General features: G+C 45.7%; 1 protein-coding gene across 2 annotated transcripts in view; it reads right to left on the minus strand.

Moving 5' to 3' along the window:
- The window catches only part of LOC106583259 (lysine-specific demethylase 5B-B), a 36,354-nt gene continuing 19,184 nt past the window's right edge, over positions 1-17,170 (minus strand). For both annotated transcript variants that reach the window (XM_014167209.2, XM_014167210.2), the window contains exons 5-26: positions 14,700-14,825; positions 14,222-14,321; positions 13,925-14,025; positions 13,536-13,694; positions 13,142-13,261; positions 12,782-12,940; positions 12,292-12,473; positions 9,373-9,535; positions 9,170-9,289; positions 8,662-8,856; positions 8,180-8,361; positions 7,679-7,803; positions 7,203-7,353; positions 6,313-6,433; positions 5,717-6,072; positions 4,377-4,515; positions 3,937-4,116; positions 3,374-3,532; positions 2,542-3,064; positions 2,212-2,408; positions 1,491-1,745; positions 1-1,173 (exon numbers count right to left, since the gene is read on the minus strand). In XM_014167209.2, the coding sequence (XP_014022684.1) occupies positions 1,039-1,173; positions 1,491-1,745; positions 2,212-2,408; positions 2,542-3,064; positions 3,374-3,532; positions 3,937-4,116; positions 4,377-4,515; positions 5,717-6,072; positions 6,313-6,433; positions 7,203-7,353; positions 7,679-7,803; positions 8,180-8,361; positions 8,662-8,856; positions 9,170-9,289; positions 9,373-9,535; positions 12,292-12,473; positions 12,782-12,940; positions 13,142-13,261; positions 13,536-13,694; positions 13,925-14,025; positions 14,222-14,321; positions 14,700-14,825 (3,948 nt within the window). In that variant the 3' untranslated portion in view covers positions 1-1,038. The remainder of the gene's footprint in view (positions 1,174-1,490; positions 1,746-2,211; positions 2,409-2,541; positions 3,065-3,373; positions 3,533-3,936; positions 4,117-4,376; positions 4,516-5,716; positions 6,073-6,312; positions 6,434-7,202; positions 7,354-7,678; positions 7,804-8,179; positions 8,362-8,661; positions 8,857-9,169; positions 9,290-9,372; positions 9,536-12,291; positions 12,474-12,781; positions 12,941-13,141; positions 13,262-13,535; positions 13,695-13,924; positions 14,026-14,221; positions 14,322-14,699; positions 14,826-17,170) is intronic.

Below are 17,170 nucleotides of genomic sequence, written 5' to 3' on the forward strand. Positions count from 1 at the left end.
TACAATTTGTAATATTTTATTGGAAGATTAGAATGTTAACAGTAGGGCTTGTTGACATGTACAGTAGGAATTTTTGAAAGTTGTTTTTGGATGATATAATCCTACATATTTGAAAGTAGCAAATATCTCATGTATCATGTTTAGCCCACTCACAGTACACCAGTGGATTATTCTCAGCCATTATAATCCCATTATTCTTCAGATAATTAAATGGAACTCAGATATTAAATGCCTACTTGAGTTAGGATAGCTTCTACACTGAGAAAATACAGACAACATACTTGTGGGAACAAATTATTTTATTTCTTATGCAAACTGCAACGCATTAATCATATTTACCCAAAGGAGGAAAAAAGTCTAATGATACCCGTGGCAGTTAATTCACACAGTTCCTTATGTTAGCCATGTTGCAAGTCAAATATCACTTTCAACCTACAAGGGCGCTCTATAGGTTCTATAGTATAGACCCATTTCTAAGCACAAACATAGCTCAGACAAACTGAACTCAAATTAACAATTCAGTTATTGCTCAGATAAATAATATTAGCTCTACAAGAGAAGAAAAAAGGTTCACATTGTTGTTCAGATGCATGTACAAAAACTGGGTTCCAAAAATGTTGTCCAATTGACTTCTTCTGGTTGAAAAATCCCTGCGTTGTCTTGTTACACATGCAAGTAAAGTCAGTCAAGTGAAAATGTCCTGTTTCCTCCACTTCATTCTGCTTCGTAAACAGTTGGAATCTCGCGCAGTACAATCTGCATCATGTTGTTGATGATTGGAAAGATGAAGTTGATTGGCTGTATAAAGCCAGCCACTATAACAAAACAGCAATGGAAGAGTCTCAATAGCTCTGAAAAGCAGTTTGGGCTGGGAAGGAGGAGGAAGGAGCACTGTTGTCACCAAGAAGAGCTAGATCAGGAAGGTCAATGAGGTGGTGGTGCCAGAGCATAGCTGAGAATGGGGAAGGGAAATAACTGGGTGGTTATACACCCAGAGCTGTGACTAAACTAAAACGGATGACCCTTTAAAACTGGTCTTCACTCCCTGGTGTGGTCTGGCTGTGTGCAGCTGATACAGATGTAGTCCTCTTTCTCTGCCTGCTCTGCAGACACTCCCACACAGATCTGGTGGAACCACTGCTGGCAGCTGCCATCACACTGGACCCAATTCACCTGAGAAAAACAGAGGGAAATATAATGCACAACGCAGCATCATATGATGCAAAATACATCATACCGGCTGTATATCTGTATTTTGAAAGTTATACATCTTGAAAACATCATTGCTTACATGTAAAACAGTTTGGGACTATATCAACAATGGACTAATGAAACAAATACCAAAATATAGTTTTGGGTGGAATCTTCCTTTAAATACAAATCATACTATTTTCAATATACTACAATAAGTTTATTAGTGTAATTGCTAAAACAATGTGATGTGTGGGAAAACACAACATAATGCAGTGGAGGGGGGGTTTAATGCTAACCTGTTTCCCCTCTGGCTCTCTGCACCACTGTGCAGCGCACAGGGTGAAGTCTTCATCAGAGTCCGACAGGGAGAGGTCAGAGTGAGTGGCGGTGGGTGAACAGGTCCCCTTGGCCTCCTGGCTCCTCTCCTTGTTCATCTTGGGCTTCTTCTTGCGGGGCTTCTTGGCTTTGTCCTTGCGCTCAGAGCCCTCCTCCATGCACCGCTTGGTCCGCTTGCCGTTCACAGCCTCCTTCTTGAGACAGGCTACGCCGTTCTGGTAAAAACAGTAAACACGCATTTAAGTCACACACATGAATGTAATTTTGTTTGAATGTAATGTTTTTGTATGTATGAATGTAATTTTGTTTGAATGTAATGTTTTTGTATGTATGAATGTAATTTTGTTTGAATGTAATGTTTTTGTATGTATGAATGTAATTTTGTTTGAATGTAAATGTTTTGTAACTTTGTCTTTTAAATCATTAGATGTTTGTTTTACCATCGTGGACCACTTTGGAAGTAAGTGTTTTAATTCATGCTTTTAAGTGGCATCTTCTGGGATCCAGCGCAGATCTTACATTATTGTTCACCCAAATAAATTCATTCAAAATAATTAAAAAAAAAGGTCAACATGATGAACAAATGTTCAGAAAAGTCTCAAATATGTCAAAACAACCCTTTAACCAAGTGGTTGACCTGCTATCTGAGCTGTGCCTCACAGTAGTAGACTAGTATGTTACCTGGATGTGAGGGGGGCTCCCTCCCTGAGGGTTGTGCTGGTGTTGGTCCTGCTCTGTGCTGTGCTGGGGAGAGGGGCTGTCTGTGAGGTTGTGGGAGTCCAGTCTGCTGAGGGACATGTACAGCTGCTGGGTCTCAGGCAGAGTCACCTGCAGCAGGAAGCCCTCCACCATCAGCTCCTCCAGCTCAGGGCTCAGTCCTGAAACACACACCAATAACACAGTTCAACACAGCCCTTAAAAGGAATAGTTCATTTTTTCCCTAATGTGTAATACATTTTATATGTGTTAGACATTGATTGTTATATTAGATGTTGCTAGCCTGACACGGACCCTGTAGAGGAATGCACTGGTGATCCATGTAAAATGATGCGCTGTATGTTTCCCGAGATGGAGCCGAGATGGGACTGGATGAGCCCCAGCGCTGATGTGATGTCATCAGAGACACCCCCAGCAGCCCCTCTGCGGAGGCCTGCTGCATGCGGTGCTGCCAGCGGACTGTCCTCTCGATGAGGAAGCGTAGGGCATCTCCCTCAGGCAGCCGCACCCTGATGCGCTGCAGGGAGGCCAGCAGGGGAAGCACCCGGTCCAGAGGTGGCTTTTCAGAGCGCCGGCAATGGGGACACAGCCAGGCATGGTTGGGTTGGGGGTCCTGGTTGGAGCCTGAGACACAGCTGCGGTGAAAGGTGTCACTGCAGAGCTCGCACTGCAGCATGGCGCCCAACGGGGCATTGTGGCACACGCACACCCTCAACGCCCCGCAGTCGCCCGCTTGGAGGAGCTTGGACTCATTGGAGGCCCTGAGAGCCAGCAGACTCTCCATCTCCTTCTGACGTACCTCGGCTAGAGTGGCCATCTACAGGAAGGGGAACCAGCACAGGTTGGCATGACAAAATGCAATACTTACTACATCAACATACATGTAACCAAACAGTAACCTACACAGTTATAGTATATGGAATTACAATACTGTATCAAACCATACATTTAATGATATGCACCTTTATATCATGGGTGCTCATATCAATGTGAAGGCTTCACTGATTGCAATAGTTGGGTGTTGTGGGTATCTTTAGAATATGTTGGAAGTTAAATCAGTAAGTTCAATGGTCTGCTTTTGGTTAAAAAAACATGTCCAGACAGACTGAGTAAGAGCAGCACGTACAGCAGAGGCGGAGTCCTTGCTCTCTAAGAGGGCATTCTCCACATCACTCAGGCAGTCCAGCCAAGTTCCACTTCTCTTGTTGCACTGGGCCACATCCTTTGCCCTTTTAGACTTTGACTTCTGAGACCCCGTCCCAGCCTCACACCGGGGGCACAGCACCTAAAACACACAAAGGAGACAATGAGCCAAATCCCCCAAAAACTCAGGATAAGATGAACAACATCATCGGCACTGAAATAAACCAAATCCATGAAATAATGCATTAAGCAAGAGGTATGGCAGGTTTAACTTGAAACTAATCTACGGCAATACTAGGCTTGCCTCTCAAACAACCATTTGGCAACTTAGTGCAAAACATTTAGCCCGTAGCGACGTTTTAACCAAAGATTCATTCGCATCCTGCACAGATTACAGTATCATCACAGCACCCATAGGAGTCTGGTCAAAAGTGGTGCACTATAAAGGGAATAGGGTGCCATTTGGGGCAGACTGACTATTTAGTGAAACAACCCCTAAGGCGTCCGATTATGTGTTTTGGCATTAGATTGTTGTAGGTAGTTTACCTCCAGCAGGGAGTAAGGGGAATTCTTCATTAGAAAGGTTTTGGCGGCGCTCTCCTTCCAGGCCTGCACGTCAGAGACCAGGGCCTCCAGTCGAGCCAGAGGGTCCAGCCAGACAGAGATGGTCTTGGCCCGGGACACCAGGTCAGTCAGGGTATCCAGCACAGGGATACGGCCTCCCAGCTACACACAAACACACACTTAAGCAGTCTGGCTTATTTTTCCCCTTACCCAACTTTTATTTTTATTTATTTTCAGTCTGGCATACCAGAAGCAGTTATTTAAAAAGATACCAATATAGGACAGGTCTATATTCAGAGATGTCCCAATGTTAGGATATATTATCTTCCTGGTGCACTACATTTGACCAGGGCCCTGTTCAAAAGTAGTGCACTACATAGGGAATAGGGTGCCACTTGGGACACACAATAAGAGCCTCCTACCTGCAGGGTGTCTGCTTCCTGAAGCCAGTCTTTAGCCTGGTCCACCGTGTCCTTCAGCAGCAGACAGTTGGGCAGATAAGCAGGGATACTAGCCACCTCCTGCAGAGCTGCCTCAAGAGTTTCCACACAGTGACAGGGCCTGGACAAAATACAAGCTAGGCTTAAAAAAACAAGTAGACTCAATACTGTCAACACCTTTCACAACATCCCACAGTTCATATGGCTCTAGTGGTCACTTCAAATCAAATTTTATTGGTCACACACATGGTTAACAGATGTTATTGCGAGTGTAGCGAAGTGCTTATGCTTCTAGATCCGACAGTGTAGTAATATCTAACAGTTAATATCTAACAACTCCTAATACACACAATCTAGTAAAGGAATGAGAATATATAAATATATGGATGAGCAGTGACAGAGCAGCTAAGATCCAATATATAGTAAGAATAGATAGTGAAGGTATATACATATGAGATCCGTAATGCGAGATATGTAAACATTTTATTAAAGTGACTAGTGTTCCATTTATTAAAGTGGCATATGATATCAAGTCTGAAGATAGGCAGCCGCCTCTCTGTGCTCGTGGTGGCTGTTTAACAATCTGACTTTAGCACTATGAGGAGTTACAGTTCAGCCTGTCTGAAGAGAACGAACCAAACCAATAGAATAAACCACCTCTGATGCAATGTTGCTTATGGCCAGTGGAATTAGTGTTCTGTACATAACTTCCCCATTTCAAAAAGTTCAGAGTTGTTAAATAAGACCTTATAGTCCAAGATGTCTCAATACAGGCGACCGCCACAGTTTACCCTAATAGCAATGGGACCCAGCTCTGCGACTAGAGCCTGTGTGTAAACTGTTCTGTGAGCCAGCTGAGCAGAGCATTGTCCCAACCCAATGATACAGTTAATCCATCAGTGAGCAGCTTTCAACTCCAAATGCAAACCTTGCACTTTTCACTCTCTGCTGGCTGAACTTCTAAGCAGCTTTTCGCAAGGTAGGTGTCAGTGCTCTATATTTACTATTAACTATGTCAGTGCGCTTTATTTTGTTTTACATATCTCATTCTATTTTAAACATCTTGTTTTGTGCATCTCGTAACCATTTCCCAATGAAAATATTATGTCTATGGCTTTACTATTAAAGTTTTTGTATTACTCAAGTTAGGAAAGGAGTTGACCTGAGACATGGCTGTAGACCACTACTACAGCTAGGATGAAAGGTGACAACTATTGAACCAAGAGATTTTCCTGTACATCGTTTCATGTAGGATAGAACCAGTCAACTTGCATATTCAACTACAGTACTGTCTTAGGCGCTCTCCTCCTCCCTTCTCTCACCTGGTCTCCATGAGGCTGAGCGCCCGCTCCTCCCAGTGCTCAGACATGGTAAGCAGCTCCTGCAGGCGCGCCATAGCTCTCTCCACCAAGGCATGCGAGGCCAGACCCACCCCCTGGTCTATCAGCCTCCGCATGGTGTCCAGACAGAGGCTGTGGGGCTGGCTGCTGGCCCCCTGAACCACCTCCAGCCAGCGTGCCTGCTCCAGCCTCTCCCTGAGCAGGCTTAGCTGGGGCAGCTCCACATCCAGGCTCAGGCTCACGTCCAGCAGGCTCTGCAGCTCCGCTGGCCTGGGGGCCACGTCACTGAGGAGCCGCTCGCTGCGCTGCTGGAAGTCATCCACGCGGGTAAGCAGGTCCTGGGGGAAATACAAGCAAGTAGAAGGGTCAATCAATGAACACTGTTGTTTTTGTTCAGTGTTATCATGGTCCTGAAAGATCACTGTGGCTGTACGTTGGCTTTCGCCACAGACTCCCAGCCTAGTGCATCATCAACTAATCAAGAATGTGCTGAGCGGAGTCAGGTGTGATAGCGAAGAGAGGAACAAAGGAATTGTCACTCTGATGGTAGTGGATATATTCTGGCCCTATAGTTGTACCTTGAGTAAGGGGGCCTGGCGGATGCTGCAGGGCAGCTTGTGCAGCTGCCTGACAAACGACCTGAGCTCCTCCACCGTCAACAGGTTCTGGCTCTGGGACTTCCCTCCACCTGAACGATACCTGACAACAACACACTAAAGATCAGAGACACAGCTAACCTACAGAGCACAAAAGCTGAAATTATTTTCACTAGGGCACATTATTGCTTTGCGCATTAGTTAGGACCATTTGGCTAACCATGTGGCTAGCAATACGAAAATTAGAAGTGGTAAAGGATTTCAACATTAGAAAGCATCCAGCAGGTATAGCTCACTGGTCATCCCCAAAGCCAACACCTACTTCGGCCGCCTTTCCTTCCAGTTCTCTGCTGCCAATGACTGGAACGAATTGCAAAAATCACTGAAGCTGGAGACTTATTTCTCCCTCTCTATCTATAAGCATCAGCTGTCAGAACAGCTTACCAATTGCTGCAGCTGTACACAGCCTATCTGTAAATAGCCCGTACAACTACCTACCTCATCCCCATATTGTTTTCATTTACTTTTTTTTGCTCTTTTACACACCAGTATTTCTACTTGCACATCTGCACATTATCACTCGTGTTAATTTGCTAAATTGTAATTACTTTGCTACTATGGCCTATTTATTGCCTTACCTCTTTACTCCATTTGCACACACTGTATATAGATTGTTCTATTGTGTTATTGACTGTACATTTCTTTACTCCATGTGTAACTCTGTGTTGTTGTTTGTGTCGCACTGCTTTGCTTTATCTTGGCCAGGTCACAGTTGTAAATGAGAACTTGTTCTCAACTGGCTTACCTGGTTAAATAAAGGTGAATTATTTTTTTATTTTTTTAATAATAGAAATTGTGTGTGTGTAGCCCACCTGGTCTGCCTTTTCCCATTGAGCAGTTGCTGGGCCACCACGGCACACTTCTCAGCATCCAGGGTAACAGCGCAGAGCTGCCGTAGGAGGTCACTCTGAGGGAACTGCTTCACCGCCGCATCCTCCACCAGTGATCGCAGCATCTCCAAGCCTGAACACAAACAGACAAACTGTGCTTCAGAACACTGCTTTAGACAGTCATCAATGCATCCAAAGAATCATGGTAAATGATCAAGTGAACTGTATTATTAGCAAAGGGTAGAGAATAATATATTCTGGTATTATGTGTTTCATTAGACAATGGCAACATATCTGGGTGAAGAGAAGTAAAAAACATTCCATAACACATTTGAGAACATCCTGTCCACTTGGGGTTATGCAAATAAGCAACACTAATTTTGTGTTTTGTTATGACCAATTCCAATTCCATAGACACCTGAACCCAAAGAGGTATCCTACTTAGGGTTAGTACTTACTGCTTTTCTTGTCTTGTTTGGCCTCCAGTATGTTAGTGACATGGGAGACCCAGCCTGTGTAGGACTCGGCACGCAGAGTGACTGCTTCCATCATGGGGTAGAGCTCAGCCATGGTAAACCTGAAGCTGTAGACACACAACCAGGTAAACACAGGTCTATAATGTTTCTGAAGACTGGAATCTTGGCTGAGTAACAGCTGTCACAACTGTTTATTTTCTGGTCAGGTGACACGTGTTTGTTTTTCATCAGAAGGTTCTAGAAGGCCTTTAGACATTTCAATGTGGCTCACTCTGAAATCGACCCTTTAAGTTGATAGATGTTCTTAAAGGGGCATTTCACTTACACTGCAAAACAAGTGTTATAATTTGTGCATTGGATCTGTAAAACTAATGGCAATATTAACATGAGCTTCTGTTGATTGCCCGTTTCTGTCAAATGTGGGATGAATGTAAACATTTTAATGTGGGTATTTAGCACCAACTTAGCTGTTGATAGACCTACTTGAGTGTGAGGTTGTTGGGGGGGCAGGAGCAGAGGTCTTGGGCGTGGTGCAGACACACCAGCTGGCCAGGGTTACAGGGACAGGTGAGGGCAGACAGGTAGCAGGTGGTCCTGCACCTGGAACACTGGCGCTCCTCGTCTGGAAGCAGGTCGTACTCCACCTGCTGGGACTGCTGCACGCCCTGGGGACACAGACAGATGAGTCGTGTCATAAACACACACCCACAGATTAGTGTCACAGAGATCACACAGACCCACACCAGTAGTGTCATACTAGGAGGAGAAACATGGATGACTCAGGGACAGACACTATTGGAGCAAAGTTTACTGTGGCCATTTGCTTCTCTAATGATGTTATCCAATTACAACTTAGATGCTTTGAATGGCATGGGGCACAGTATTGGTCAATTTGAAACCAGAAGGAAAAAAACATTGATATTCAAAAATCAAATGAAAGTGTGCCAGCATAAGAGGCCTCTCACCATCTTGCTGACTTTGTCCCTCAGCTTGTCCTCCTCCTGGAGCATGACGGTCATGTCCCTCTGCACGGCCGAGGCCAGGGCCACGTCCATGGTGTCTGCCTTGGACGCCATCTTGCAGACCATCTCGTCGTGGGAGAAGACACAGTACCTGTCCAGCTGTCGGTAGTGGTCCACACACATGCGGCCCATGGGCATCTGAAATGACAGAGCAGGAGGCTTTGGGTTGAAACTGTACTATCCATTTAACACTATCGAGCTGAGCTGTATACAGTGCTGGTTACATCAGTAATACCCTAACTTGATCCAAAGAGCTACAAGGTATACAGCCTCTTGTTCAAGCCCAGCATTAACACACCTGACTGAGCAAATGTATAGTTCATCCAGACCATGATAAGCCTGTACATCATGTAGCTCTCCAGGACCAGGTGTAATGACCACTGCTCAATAGAAACAGCTTCCAGTTATTAGCTTATGTATGCTATTGATGAGGGACTTCAAGTCATCATACCCAGTCCATGGTGCAGAAGTTGACAGCCTCAGCAAAGTTGAAGCCCTGGTTAAATCCGCTGTGGTAGGCTCTAGGGAAAGTGATGACAAACTCGCCAGCGCACTGATTGGTGCGATAGATCTAGAGAAGAGTGGGTATGAAGTCACGGTAAAAATATACTCACGGCGTGTGTGTGTGTGTGTGTGTGTGTGTGTGGTACTTACGGGGACACCGTGGTTCATGAGTGTGTTGGGGTTCATGATGGTGACCAGCTGGTGCAGGAGGTCAGGCTGAGACTCGAACAGCTCGGGGGCCAGTTTCTTCATCACCCCCTCCAGCTTCTCCGCAGCATACCCCGGAACGCCGTACCACGTCTTGGGCTCTCCCCTGAGGACATATGCCAGTTTGTCATAAACACTGACTGTTGTCACTCCTTGACCCAGAAAATATAAAAAAAACTAAAAACGGCCTATATCGAATCTCCCATTCCTCTCAAAAACTTTTGAAAAAGCTGTTGCGCAACAACTCACTGCCTTCCTGAAGACAAACAATGTATACGAAACGCTTCAGTCTGGTTTTAGACCCCATCATAGCACAGACTGCACTTGTGAAGGTGGTAAATGACCTTTTAATGGCGTCAGACCGAGGCTCTGCATCTGTCCTCGTGCTCCTAGACCTTAGTGCTGCTTTTGATACCATCAATCACCACATTCTTTTGGAGATTGGAAACCCAAATTGGTCTACACGGACAAGTTCTTGCCTGGTTTAGATCTTATCTGTCGGAAAGATATCAGTTTGTCTCTGTAGATTGTTTGTCCTTTGACAAATCAATTGTAAATTTCGGTGTTCCTCAAGGTTCCGTTTTAGGACCACTATTGTTTTCAATATACATTTTACCTCTTGGTGATGTCATTCGGAAACATAATGTTCACTTTCACGGCTATGCAGATGAGACACAGCTGTACATGTCGATGAAACACGGTGAAGCCCCAAAATTGCCTTCGCTGGAAGCCTGCGTTTCAGACATAAGGAAGTGGATGTCTGCAAATGTTCTACTTTTAAACTCGGACAAAACAGAGATGATTGTTCTAGGTCCCAAAAAACAAAGAGATCTTCTGTTGAATCTGACAATTAATCTTGATGGTTGTACAGTCGTCTCAAATAAAACTGTGAAGGACCTCGGCATTTCTTGACCCTGATCTCCCCTTGTGACGAACATATTAAGACTGTTTCAAGGACAGCTTTTTTCCATATACGTAACATTGCAAAAATCTGAAACTTTGTCCAAAAATTACGCAGAAAAATTAATCCATGCTTCTGTCACTTCTAGGTCAGACTACTGCAACGCTCTACTTTTCAGCTACCAGGATAAAACACTAAATAAACTTCAGTTAGTGATAAACACGGCTGCTAGAATCTTGACTAGAACCAAAAAATGTGATCATATTACTCCAGTGCTAGCCTCTCTACACTAGCTTCCTGTTAAGGCAGGGGGTGATTTCAAGGTTTTACTGCTAACCTACAATGCATTACATGGGCTTGCTCCTACCCATCTTTCCGATTTGGTCCTGCCATACATACCTACACGTACGCTACGGTCACAAGACGCAGGCCTCCTAACTGTCCCTAGAATTTTTAAGCAAACAGCTGGAGGCAGGGCTTTCTCCTATAGAGCTCCATTTTTATGGAATGGTCTGCCTACCCATGTGAGACACGCAGACTCGGTCTCAACTTTTAAGTCCTTATTGAAGACTCATCTCTTCAGTGATGATTGAGTGTAGTCTGGCTCCTATGATTGAGTGTAGTCTGGCCCAGAAGTGTGAAGGTGCATGGAAAGGCACTGGAGCAACGAACCGCCTTGCTGTCTCTGCCTGGCCAGTTCCCCTCTCTCCACTGGGATTCTCTGCCTCTAACCCTATTACAGGGGCTGAGTCACTGGCTTACTGGTGCTCTTCTATGCCGTCCCTAGGAGGGGTGCGTCACTTGAGTGGGTTGAGTCACTGACGTGATTTTCCTGTCTGGGTTGGCGTCCCCCCTTGGGTTGTGCCGTGGCAGAGATCTTTGTGGGCTATCCTCGGCCTCGTCTCAGGATGGTAAGTTGGTGGTTGAAGATATCCCTCTAGTGGTGTGGGGGCTGTGCTTTGGCAAAGTGGGTGGGGTTATATCCTGCCCGTTTGGCCCTGTCCGGGGGTATTGTCGGACGGGGCCACAGTGTCTCCCGACCCCTCCTGTCTCAGCCTCCAGTAGTTTGTGTCAGGGGGCTAGGGTCAGTCTGTTATATCTGGAGTATTTCTCCTATCTTATCCAGTGTCCTGTGTGAATTTAAGTTCTCTCTCAGGACCTGAGCCCTAGGACCATGCCTCAGGACTACTTGGCCTGATGCCTCCTTGCTGTCCCCAGTCCACCTGGCCGTGCTGCTGCTCCAGTTTCAACTGTTCTGCCTGCGGCTATGGAACCCTGACCTGTTCACGGGACGTGCTACCTGTCCCAGACCTGCTGTTTTCAACTCTCTAGAGACTGCAGGAGCGGTAGAGATACTCTGAATGATCGGCTATGAAAAGCCAACTGACATTTACTTCTGAGGTGCTGACCTGTTACACCCTCGACAACCACTGTGATTATTATTATTATTTGACCCTGCTGGTCATCTATGAACATTTGAACATCTTGGCCATGTTCTGTTATAATCTCCACCCGGCACAGCCAGAAGAGGACTGGCCACCCCTCATAGCCTGGTTCCTCTCTAGGTTTCTTCCTAGGTTCTGGCCTTTCTAGGGAGTTCTTCCTAGCCACCGTGCTTCTACACCTGCATTGCTTGCTGTTTGGGGTTTTATGCTGGGTTTCTGTACAGCACTGAGATATCAGCTGATGTAAGAAGGGCTTCATAAATAAATTTGATTTGATCACTCTGAAGATTGAAGTGTATTCTTGTGTTTAATACCATGTCAACCAATAAACTAACTCCAATACTAAGCAAGCAATTGGGTTTGACAAGATTCCTCAAAATGAAAGAAGCGGAGGCCATTTGCTTCGACCTATACAGGGCATTATACCATGGGGCCAGGAGATTTTTCTGGTCCAGTTACAAGGTCAGGTAAAACTCCAGTCCCATACTAGTGGCCTGTGGGGCAGCCTTTATGTACCAGTGCAGGTAGTTGATGGAGTAGCTCCAGTGGTCCTCAATGTGCCAGCAGAAGGAGGAGAAGCACATGCCCACATACAGCCAGGGTAACTTCATCCCACAGATGTCAGCCGTAACATGAGTCAGCACCGAGGAGTCTATCACGGGCATGTTGTTCAGGTTCCAGCCACTGCTTAGGTAATCCTATGGGTCAGAGACAAGTTAAGTACAAGTTAAGGCTCGACTCAACTGCGGGTGATATTGGCTAGGGCTTAATCTCCTGTAGAACTCCAATATCACCTTAAATATAAGCCACAAGTGCTACCACAGTCTCTAAGAGCATGGATGTATGGGGGTTGTGAGCTATAGAACTATTTGCGAGATTTTTTTTCCACGACAGTTCTCTTGGTCTGAAATTGTGTACTGTTGCCATGATGTTGTGGTACAGTCAACTTCAGAATCATCCCAATACCTAGCATATGTTAACTTGTAAGAGGAGAGCCTTTGTGTACCTCATCCTCAGGGGAGACTTGGAATCGTCCACCCCTGATGGGGAAGCCGCTCCCAAACTCCTTGGAGGCGATGTCTGCTCCGTACTCCACAGTGACGTCCTCCTCAATGGTGCTGACCAGTCGCCAGAACTCCTTCTCCACCAGCTCTGTGGGAACCATCTGACAAACAGAGAGAAAAACCATTACATCAAATCAAATCAACTACAGGCTGAGTTTAGATGAGCTGATATCAGGTGGGGGTTAAGTAGGCAAAATGAAACTGAGGTTCCATCTTAAAACTTGTCTAATAGGAATATTTTTCTGTTTTGTCCCTGCTGAACATAATACTGATGAGGACAGTACATCTGCTGTCAAACTCACATGAACCGGCATGTTGAAATAGTCTGACTTGAAGGAGTCAGCCATGTCCCCAAAAGTGCGTAGGGAGTAGTCCCTGCCAGCCTGCTCGAAGCCAAAGGCTACCTGGGGTTTGCCACACTCCTGTAGGGAAGACAAGGATGAGAAGCACTAATGTAGCAAATATCAACATGAAGTTACACTTGCCGAACACCAACAGGAGTAGGATTCTACTGAGAAGCTCCGGTATATAAGATAACTACAATACAGAGGTTTAGTATGCTTTTGTTTAGCTTTAATACAAGTCTACTGCTGCTTCTGTAATCAGCTTCCCCAGTGGACGGGGTGTGTGGAGTTTACAGAGTGACAGTGTAGTACGGTAATTGGGGCTGGGGGAGAGCGGGAGCATGTCTGTCACCTGAGCCAGGCACTTGGGGCATCTCCAGTCTCCTTTGGGGACATCATGGAGGGGCGGGATCAGACAGAAGGTGTGGTAGCTGTCATCACAGCCATCACACAGCAGCAGGCGGTCCTCTTCGCTCCCGCTGCCACACACCAGACACATGTACTGATCCACCTGAGACAGACACAGACAAGACAATGAGGCTTCTTATCCACTAATCAGCAAAAATGCCACCCAGGTGGGTGGATGGGATTAGTTAACTAACCATTAAAATATAAAGAACTCAATCATTTGTACTTTTGTGAGAGACCTGAATAAATGCTATCCATTAAGATTATTATCATAGTCATAATGAAGAGACAATTAGCCTTGATTAGCTCAGCATATAAACATACTTTACTCACTGCGGGGTCGTTTTTCTTACTAAACACGCTTTCTTTGTCACTTGTTATTGGATCCTCGTGCTCAGTGGGTTCCAGTTTCAACTCAACAGGTTTCACTAGCACTGAAAGACATCACATGGTTAATGCAGGCCAGGGCATACAGTATGTATTCATATCAACACAACCCTGTTCTTATATAGATTTAAAATCTAATAATTATCTAAACTTAAATTAAACCAGAGAAACATTTTCATTTGTTCATGAAAAATATGACATTATTTCACATTGCACTAGACTTTGCCAAAGGACAGTGTTTACCGAGCTGTGGCTCTGGCTTGGCCACATAGGAACCCATCCTCCGCCTGAGGTTGGGCCGGTTCTCACAGTCCTCCGCTGTCTCAGTCTTCATACAGCCTCCCTGCCAGAGAGAGGGGAGAAAAGGGAGGGCTTCATGCCATGTGGACTATGACAGGAAATGAAGGAAAAGCAACATATTTTTGTAGAGGTCACCTCTGCACGCACACACACACACACACACACACACACACACACACACACACACACACACACACACACACGCTCTTTTTGTCGATATCCAGAAACACACACAAAGCTGCGAAGCGCCGCTTGTCTGCATTGGTAAATTGTGCCACTGGACTTGTCACACATTGACTCGGATAAAGCTGTTTTATTAGGTTCCCGGGAACTATCGTGGGTTAGAATTGTGACTTATGGGGAAGCAGAGCCACTGACGGAGGTAGAACGTTTACTTATGGGGACCCTGGAAGAGGTTCACCTCAGCTTTCATGCGCTTGGCTCTGCGAGCGATGCTGCAAGTCTCCAGGGGCTGGACAGACTGGCGCTGGGGCAGGTCATGGGGGATGTAGTCCGTATCCTTGGTGTCATTGGTCAGGGTAGGCTTCTGTAGGGGAGACATGGGGGAGTGAGTGGGCATGTAGAACTTTAACACATTTTCAGATGTATCAAACATGTTGTTTGAAAATAATGAGGCAAATGACAATCATTCTGTTGAATGACAAAAGAAAGTGCTTTGCTTGCTCCTTGTCAATCCTACTACTTTTATGCTGTGACAAATTCCATTTGCCAAGAACAAACTAGGCATCTATAAACAGAGGCAGGGCCATGTGGTTGTTTAGGTGCCTAGTTGTCTAACAGTTCCTTTGGGGGTTTGATTTCCAATCATTCATTGTTGCCTTTGAACAAAATAATTGTAATTGAGTTGTTGAATACCATGGCTTGATAATAAATTCAACCTCCTAATTCAAACTTCAACTGTTGATACTTGTTTTTGTCTTGCCAGATCAACACATGGTCTCTGGTCTTTCTGTTGACACCACTCACATGACAAAGAGGAAGACAGGCAGCAACACTGAGGTGAGGTGGGGGTTGGGAACACTGACGCTCTGCTGTCTCTGCTGTATCAGGAGGACAGTGTGAGGGCAGCAGCCAGGCCAGAGACAGCTAGGCCTCTACACAGGGAGGGTGGGGCGAGAGGGAGGAGGGAGGGTGAAAGGGGAGGAGAGGGAGGGGATCAGCGGAGGTCAACGCCAGCAGGCTGAGAGAGAGGCATGCAGCACTGCAGAGAGAGGATGAGCTGCTGCTAACCACAAAGCCCAACCAGGGCCCCAAGGTACAATCAGAGAAGCTGCAAGAGACAACTGAGGCCTTCAATAAAATAAACACGGAAAGAGGAAAACAGTACTAAGTTCTACAAAAATAACCCAATGGGGAGGAGAGCTCGCTAAAAAAAATGGTTGGTTTGTTGCCAGGATTCAAGTCATGCTTTTTTAAAAGTCCCAGGCTTCATCTGGCATACAACTCATTTTGTATGCAAAACCCAGGCTCCTTCAACTCCTCGTTATACCAAGGAACAAAGCAGATCTACTGCAGTTAAGACCTACTGAATACATCATTTGACATAATCGCTGGCCAAATATCAAACTTACAGAGCAGTGTGGAAAAGAGGCCACATGAGTGCCAGTTCACTTCTGACGTGCCTTCTCTGCAGTAGGACAGTTAATGAGATTGGCTGGTATTAGCTTAATTTAGGGTGATGCTCTACATACAGAGAGAGCAGGGAGTGACGAGTCACTTCTACACTTTTAATGCAGGAAATAATAACTGCCAAATATTTGTACAGTTGACCCATTTATAAAATTGACCCTGCTTCCATCTTGGAGCAGATATTTAATGGAAAATAAATTCTCTCAACAGCTAAAACTATATATATATATATATAAACTGCTCAAAAAAATAAAGGGAACACTTAAACAACACATCCTAGATCTGAATGAAAGAAATAATCTTATTAAATACTTTTTTCTTTACATAGTTGAATGTGCTGACAACAAAATCACACAAAAATAATCAATGGAAATCCAATTTATCAACCCATGGAGGTCTGGATTTGGAGTCACACTCAAAATTAAAGTGGAAAACCACACTACAGGCTGATCCAACTTTGATGTAATGTCCTTAAAACAAGTCAAAATGAGGCTCAGTAGTGTGTGTGGCCTCCACGTGCCTGTATGACCTCCCTACAACGCCTGGGCATGCTCCTGATGAGGTGGCGGATGGTCTCCTGAGGGATCTCCTCCCAAACCTGGACTAAAGCATCCGCCAACTCCTGGACAATCTGTGGTGCAACGTGGCGTTGGTGGATGGAGCGAGACATGATGTCCCAGATGTGCTCAATTGGATTCAGGTCTGGGGAATGGGCGGGCCAGTCCATAGCATCAATCCCTTCCTCTTGCAGGAACTGCTGACACACTCCAGCCACATGAGGTCTAGCATTGTCTCGCATTAGGAGGAACCCAGGGCCAACCGCACCAGCATATGGTCTCACAAGGGGTCTGAGGATCTCATCTCGGTACCTAATGGCAGTCAGGCTACCTCTGGCGAGCACATGGAGGGCTGTGCGGCCCCCCAAAGAAATGCCACCCCACACCATGACTGACCCACCGCCAAACCGGTCATGCTGGAGGATGTTGCAGGCAGCAGAACGTTCGCCACGGCATCTCCAGACTCTGTCACGTGCTCAGTGTGAACCTGCTTTCATCTGTGAAGAGCACAGGGCGCCAGTGGCGAATTTGCCAATCTTGGTGTTCTCTGGCAAATGCCAAACGTCCTGCACGGTGTTGGGCTGTAAGCACAACCCCCACCTGTGGACGTCGGGCCCTCATACCACCCTCATGGAGTCTGTTTCTGACCGTTTGAGCAGACACATGCACATTTGTGGCCTGCTGG

The sequence above is a fragment of the Salmo salar genome, chromosome ssa22, assembly GCF_905237065.1.
Source record: "Salmo salar chromosome ssa22, Ssal_v3.1, whole genome shotgun sequence".
Taxonomy (NCBI): domain Eukaryota; kingdom Metazoa; phylum Chordata; class Actinopteri; order Salmoniformes; family Salmonidae; genus Salmo; species Salmo salar.